The sequence below is a fragment of the Protobothrops mucrosquamatus genome, unplaced genomic scaffold (assembly GCF_001527695.2).
Source record: "Protobothrops mucrosquamatus isolate PMUCROS unplaced genomic scaffold, P.Mucros_1.0 scaffold_257, whole genome shotgun sequence".
Classification (NCBI taxonomy): Eukaryota; Metazoa; Chordata; class Lepidosauria; order Squamata; family Viperidae; genus Protobothrops; species Protobothrops mucrosquamatus.
In genome coordinates, this window is record NW_015386333.1 from 2,649,023 (window position 1) to 2,656,438 (window position 7,416).

The window sequence follows — 7,416 nt, forward strand, 5'->3', positions numbered from 1 at the left end:
TAAAATGAACAGGGAAGGGGGAAAACAATAGCATTTTATGGGATTCAGACAACATAATTGAACAAACTATGTTCCTGTCTGAACCATGCAGATTGGTTTACTTTTTATATCTTTTAATAGTATTAACAGGTTGACACTATACTGCTCTAATTTTATGTTAAGCCTGAACACGAAAATAATCCATTTTAATTCTTTTATTCTTTTTACAGCTTCCATGAAAATGCTGTGGTACTGGGTTTTAATGTTTAGAATAAACATTATTCCAATACAAAATTGTTACACATTTTATTTTTTGCTTCTCTCCTTTACAACAGCAGGTTTTGCAAGGCTATTGACATCGACAAGTCATATTTTCATTAGAACAATTTAAATACGAAAAATTAAAACGGAATTATTTATATAATTCTTTCTTTGATTTGAAAGTACACACGAAATCTTTCTTCAGTTTTAAGGGCTACCATCCAGACAAAAAAATTGCAGACATGGCGCCAAAACCGTTCCTTGAGCCCAAGGCCCAAGAGCGACTCATTCTGCGCTTCTTAGTACGCGTGGCTGATGACGTCTATATTCCAATTGACAGCCATGAGTCTCTGTATGATAGAGGGAGGATATTTGCATATTCGCCGTTTAGTCCATTTTGATTGGTAAACACAAGCTCCTCCCTCCTCGTTAACGTGCCCTGGGCCCTTGTCACTGCGGGGGCAGACAGGCGGTGGCTCTGGACACATTTTTTCGCTTCGGCGGTCTTTCCTCGGCATCATGTTGCGGGTCTGTCAGCGCGTGGCGACCACAGCGACTCAGGTGAGCAACACGAGAGAGCTGGTGCCTCCGGCCCTGCTCCGATCCCAGTTACAGCCTTTTGTCACGGCGCCTATCCCTCGTAACAAATGGGCAGGAGAAAGGGAAGAGGCCTCAGGATTCCAGCTCGGCTTCAACCTCAGCCGTGAGGAAAGAGCAATATGTGGGAACTATTCAGTTACCTACACGATGCAGGAGAAGGGCGATCGGGGAAATACGGTGGGATGCGGCTAGTGTGTGCGTTTAAATTAAGCCTACGCTTCCCATCAGGCAATGCGGGCTGGTGCACTTTTTCCAGGGGAGGCGGCTCCGAATTTCTTACTGCCTCGGCTTGCAGTTAACTGTAGTTCTGTAACAGGCTTAATAAGAAAGATGAGAGCCTTGCGAAAAGGCAAGGTCAAGTGCCAATCGGATATTATCACTCTCGTTGTCTGCTAGGTGGTAGGTAAGGGCTTCTGGGCTGGTAGGCTCCTTGGATCACCTCTAATTCGAAGCTCGGCCTGTAACTTCTGGAAGCTCTTGGTATTTCAAGGACTTCCTCTACTGTATTGTGTATTGTGAGAGGCAGCTAAACAGCATCCAGTCATCCATGCCAATCAAATTGTGGGCACAGTCTTTGTGACAACATAGAAATACATGGCCTTGTTTGAAAAGCTATTTATTAAAATTACATATTGCTCTTTAGGAAGAGAAAAAATGTGTAATCTGGATGACTTGTGAAACTGGTAGAGGTGATTTGGGTGCATTCAACACATACTTTTGAAGTAACAATTCGATTTAGCATGTTCCACAACTTGCTTCTAGTATTAAAACAACATCCAGTATGTAAGTTTAGTTTATTCTGATATTCTGTTAAGTTTAGTTGCAAAATAAGCCTTTATGGTATTACTATTTTTCATTTAAAACGTCTTAGAATTCTAATCAATTGTATCTTTGGAGCATGCAAACATGCAACATACTTTAGCCCCCTAAATTAGAATAGCCCCATGGTGAGAAAGTGGCAAATTGGATAATCAAGTGCTTAGAAATAACGGGAGTCAATAGAAATATCAGAAGCTTTGTGCAAAGATCGATGGCACAGTGGAAGACACAGTTGCTGACCAATGATGATAGAAGAGGTTAATATCAAGAGAGGAATTTTTCACCATTACTGTTTGTCATTGCACTGTTTCCTCTGTCAACAATACCCAATAACTTGAGCCATGGCTACCAAACCTCAAAACATCTGCCAAGCTATTTACATGGATGATTTGAAGCTGTATGGAAAAATACCATCTGAAATAGAATCACTGCTCAACGCTGTCCATATACATAGCTAAGATATTGCAGTGGAGTTTAGACTGGACTAATGTGCCATGCTTATCATCAAATGGGGAAAAATAGTGAAAACTGATAGAATCAAGATGTGCTGTGGAAATAATATCAAGAGTCTGAATAAAGACAATCATTGTAAATATATGAGTGTCCTTAAAGTTGACAGCATCAAGCATACTAAAATAAAAAAAAAGATTAGAAGTGAATACATCAAGAGAATGAAGAAGATCTTCAAAGTCAATGGGCTCAGTGGAGTAAATACCAAGGCAATCAACATCTGGTCAATTTCAGTTATTAGACACACCTCTGGAATAGTGGACTGGACTCAAGCATAACTAAAGGTCCCAGATAGGAAGACCAGAAAAATGAATCATGAGTCATCTATGCATTGATGTTGACAGACTCTACTTGCCAAGGAAAATGGGTGGGCATAGAATGTTGGAATTCCATCAGATGGTTGAAGAAGAAAAAAAGGGCAGTGGAAGAATATATGATGGACAGTGAAGAAGGTTTACTGAAGCTAGTATACCCGGAAGGCTTACTAAATACTGGAGAGACCAAATATTTTACAGGAAGGACCAATAAAGAACAGAAAAGAGGCATGAGAAAACAAAACATTACATAGCTAGTGCATAAAAAAATAGCAGTGAAAGTAGATAATAACAAGACCTGGCAACAGCTAAAACCAAATAAGTTGAAGAAAAACAAACGGGCTAATTTTGGCTGCACAAAATCAAGCCTTAAGAACAAATGTATACAAAGCCAGATTTGAGAAGATAGCAACAGATAGGAAGGGCCACCTCTGCAAAAAAGCTGAAGAAACAGCAGACCACCTGGTTAACTGCTGCAAGAAGATTGCACAGACTGACTACAAGCAATGGCATGACAAAGTAGCAACAATGGTGCATTTCAAAATCTGCAAGAAATATCATTTGCCTGCAAGCAAGAACTGATGGGATTATAAAATAGAGAAGGCATAGAAAATGAAGAAGCTAAATTGACTTCTATTGGCTAGCGGGCTGCAGAAATGGCTGGTGAGTGCGTGCAGATGTGTGTGCACCCCCACTCGCGCTAGCGGCCCCATTTGCCCATGTGTGGGAGTGCTAGCGCGCTGCGTGTGACACAGCTGCTAGCAGCACGTGTGCACAATTGTTAGCAGCCCGTTTGCAGGTGCTAGTGGCCTGCTTGGGTGGATGCGCAGGCACCAACACTGCCGCCAGCACTGCTACGAGTGTGTGTGGTCCGCTTGCATATGCGCACATGTGCTGGTGTCTCCATCGTGCACGCATGCATACATTTCTCTGCTCCTCCTTTTCCCTCCAGGCCGCCAACCCAGAAAGGTTGGGGAACTCTGTTTTAGTTCATGAGGGGTAGGGGAAAAATGTCATGCCTAATTTGCATCATACAAACTAAGTGATATGTCATCACATAATCATTGCATGTGTGGCCATTTTAACATCATCATGGCTTTTTACAGATGCTGCAGTTAATGTTGGTTTGCAGTAATTTGTTAAAAATATTAAATACTTAGTACATTTTAGAAGAAAATTACAGATTCTAGTAATTGAAGAAAGTTCTTTGAAGTGGAATCTGAGCTTCCGCCTCAAAAGTAAGCAGCAGTATGGTCAAATAAAAGACTTTGGATATTACTGAAAAAAGACCTGGTTTGCATCTAAATTTATTTATACTATAGTTATTTTTTAAAATAATGATGCTTACTAATTATAATTATATTATACTAATTATAATATTTATTTTAGCACATCTATTGTATGTCAACTTTTATTTAATGCTTGTAGATTTGAATAGGGGTGGTTCCATTATTTTAAAATTCACCTAAAATTAAAATGGATTGCACACATAATTGGCATAGATCTTTCTGATACACATCATACTTCTACATTAACCTAATTTAAATGTCATTCAAATTTAAAAAAATCTTGAAGGTCAGAAATGTAATAGTAAAAAGGCAATATCCTCAATCCAATATAAAAAGAATTATTCTTTACACGATAGGCAGATCTGTTGCTTCTGTTTTCTTTTTTTAATCTCTGAAATCTTATCTAATTGCTGCTGAAATTTGGCAGCATGGTTTCTATCTCTTAAGCAGAGAATAATTTAAAAAACTATAGTTAGAATAGGTTAACAGTTTTAAAACCATAGTCAATGTAGTCATATCCTTTTTTCCTCTAAATCTTGTCCACTGTTGTTTTTAGCCCTCTACTCTTTGAAATTTAATATTGGTTTATTATTCATTATAAGCTAATATGCCATTCTCAGGGAGCTTAAGAGATATTATTCCCAGTTACAATTTATTTAGGAAAAAAAATCTATGGACTGATATACATATTCTGGATATCTGCATACCAAATAGCATCTCAGTTGTGATGGTTTCATGCACTCATTGGATAGATCTGTATGACAGTCTATCCAATGAGGGCATGAAACCATCACAACTGAGATGCCCCTTAGTACTGTATGCAGATATCCCTCATGTTCTTAAAAAAATTAAAAAGGAAACTTTATCTGTGTTCTTCAGTGAAAAGTGTGTTAGTGTAATACATTTGAAGTTCTAGTCTGATAACTTGTGATGCAGATTAACTATTTTCTGCATTGAACATTATTACATTCTACTTTTATGGAAGAAAATAAGCAAATTGGGCATAATGTTTTTATCCAACAGTTCAATTCAATTAGATGAGAAATGAAGCTATGACTAAGAATGCAGAAAAGATTAATACAATTCTCAGACATCCTTTGCAGAATAGTATGAACTTTTTCATTACAAGTAGATGAAAGTTCTGATACAGCAGACATGTTTGATGTTTTTGTTAGGATAGTGAAGGATCTAATCAAAATCATTTCTAACAAGAATAACAGTCAGAAATTGTAAACCTATCAGTGATTATATTATTGTTATATTATCCTGTTATATACTATTATATTGTATTATATTATTCAAAACTTGAAACCCCCAACCTTTTATTTATGGGTCACTTATACCAATTCAACATTTGATTAGTTAACAATAATAACTTACTTAAGCAACACATTTTTTTCTTTTAAGTGAGATAAATCTGATTGTACAGGTAATTCTCAACTTATGACCAAAAGTCCAAACTTTTGTTGTTAAGCAAGACAGTTGTTAAGTGAGTTTTGCCCCATTTTACAACATTTATTTGCCAAAGTTATTAAGTGAATCACTGCAGATGATAAATTAATAACATGGTTATTAAGTGAAATTGGCTTTCTCATTGACTTTGCTTGTCAAGGTCGCAAAAGATGATCACATGACCCCAGGACACTGCAGCTGGCATAAATACATGCCAGTTGCCAAGTTTCCAAATTTTGATCACGTGACTATGGGGATGTTGCAACGGTTGTCAGTGTGAACAATGGTCATAAGTCACTTTTTTCAGAGTCATTATCACCTCGAACGGTCACTAAACAAATGATTGTAAATTGAGGATTATTTGTACACAATGCTAAAATTAAGTTCATAAAAAGTTAAATCAAGAATTAAAAACTTGGTGTGTTGACACAAAATTAACAAAAAGTTTAATTTTTTTCTTTAACAGAATTACAAGAGAAATATATTTTCTAAATTGGATGCAGTTTCTGCAGCAATCAAAGAATATCTTTTGATCAAACTTAAAACTTGAATGAATATTTTCTTTCTAATTGCTACGAGTAAAATGTGACTAAGAATCAATTCATTGTTGGTGCTGAAATGAAGAAATGTTGGAAAAAGCAGTGCATTAGAAAGAGATTCATTAATTGAATATTCTGTTTGCACCTTAAAAGCATTGTAAGCAATATCAGTAGATTTGTGTTTGAACTGTAGAAATGAATATTCACATTTATCTGAAAAAGTCAGATTCCTAATGCCATTGTCAATGTATACATGTGAGAGTCTTTTCTAGCACTTTTTTTCACAAATAAAAAATAATGTTGACTGAACATTAATTCAGGCTAGAGGATAAAACTTTTTTTCTGACATAAATTTGCTTTGTTATGCAAAACAAAAGAACGAACATTTTTCATTTTTTAAAAGATAGGTGCTTAAATTTGAAAATTAAAAAAATGATCACAGTTATTTAAATTATATTACCCTGCTTTAAAGTGATGTTGAAAATTGAGAACTGGTTTGATTGTTTAATATGATAATATTATAAACATGATAATGCTTGACAGTAGCCTTGTTGCTCTATTTTGAACCATTTAAAGCTTGGGAAAATTAGTCTAACCTAATGCAGATTGTGTTATAGTACTTCAATTGAATGTAAGCAAGACATTAAAAAGGTTATAAATTAATAATAACCAATTGCCAAAGAGATTTCTGAATCTGGGTTCTTAATATGATGTCTTAATCAGATTAAGTTCTGTCCTAGCAAGAACAGAATGTTTCCAGGTCACAGGGAAAAAAACTGCATTAATGTTGGTTTTATGCTACCAAAATATCATACATAATCTTCACAGAAAGTAAATGTGGGTAGAAGCTAATAAATAGGTAGTTATTTGCAAGACTGCTGTAATAAACAGAATTTTAAAGATTGGTAAAATATGAGTTAAATGAAATGAATTTGAATTAAGTCATTATTCATAACATATTGTATTTTTTTTAGAATTGTCTTTGTAGTAAAAGTTCACTCCGTTCTTCACGTCTATCTCGTGGATATGCTTCATCTAAAGAACCTGGGTATGTAGATTCATAAAAGGGTTTTTAAAATTAATTCTCACTAGAGATGATATAAGGAGCCTTCCTCTAAGCCAGGGGTGTCAAACTCAATTTCATTGAGGGCTGCATCAGCATTGCGGTTGTCCTCGGGGTGCCGGATAGGTGTGGCCAGAGTGGGCGCGGCCTACTGGGTGGACATATCTGGAATGGGTGTGGCCTACTGGGTGGGCAAGGCCAGCTCTACATCATTCGTGTCAAGGGTGCCTCTGGGGGCCTGGGCAGGAGTGGGACAGATCTCAGGGTCTCTGGCAGAAGGGGGTGGGACCAGGGCAAGCACCAAGGCATGGTCCACTGGAAGAGCCTCACTGTTCCTCTCAGGCCATGCGAGGGGCGGCTGGATGGTGCCGCGGGCTTCCCGGAGCCCTGGGCAGCAAAGGTCAAATGCCCAGCCCGGCCCTCAAGCACCCACGGCACCAAGCCCAGCCCCACTACCCCAAGGGGGTGCCCAGCTGCACTTACCTCCTCAAGGCTGCTGCTGTGGTGCTTTCTCTCCTTAGCCAGGTTGCTCATGATAGGTATGAGGGCAAAGTCAGAGGGAGGCCCATTCCCTCTCCATGGGAGGAGAC

At 37.7% G+C, this 7,416-nt stretch overlaps 1 protein-coding gene across 2 annotated transcripts in view; it reads left to right on the forward strand.

Annotated features, from left to right (window-relative positions):
* The first annotated feature begins 674 nt into the window (after positions 1-674).
* The window catches only part of IMMT (inner membrane mitochondrial protein), a 35,341-nt gene continuing 28,599 nt past the window's right edge, over positions 675-7,416 (forward strand). For both annotated transcript variants that reach the window (XM_015831500.1, XM_015831501.1), the window contains exons 1-2: positions 675-801; positions 6,738-6,811. In XM_015831500.1, the coding sequence (XP_015686986.1) occupies positions 760-801; positions 6,738-6,811 (116 nt within the window). In that variant the 5' untranslated portion in view covers positions 675-759. The remainder of the gene's footprint in view (positions 802-6,737; positions 6,812-7,416) is intronic.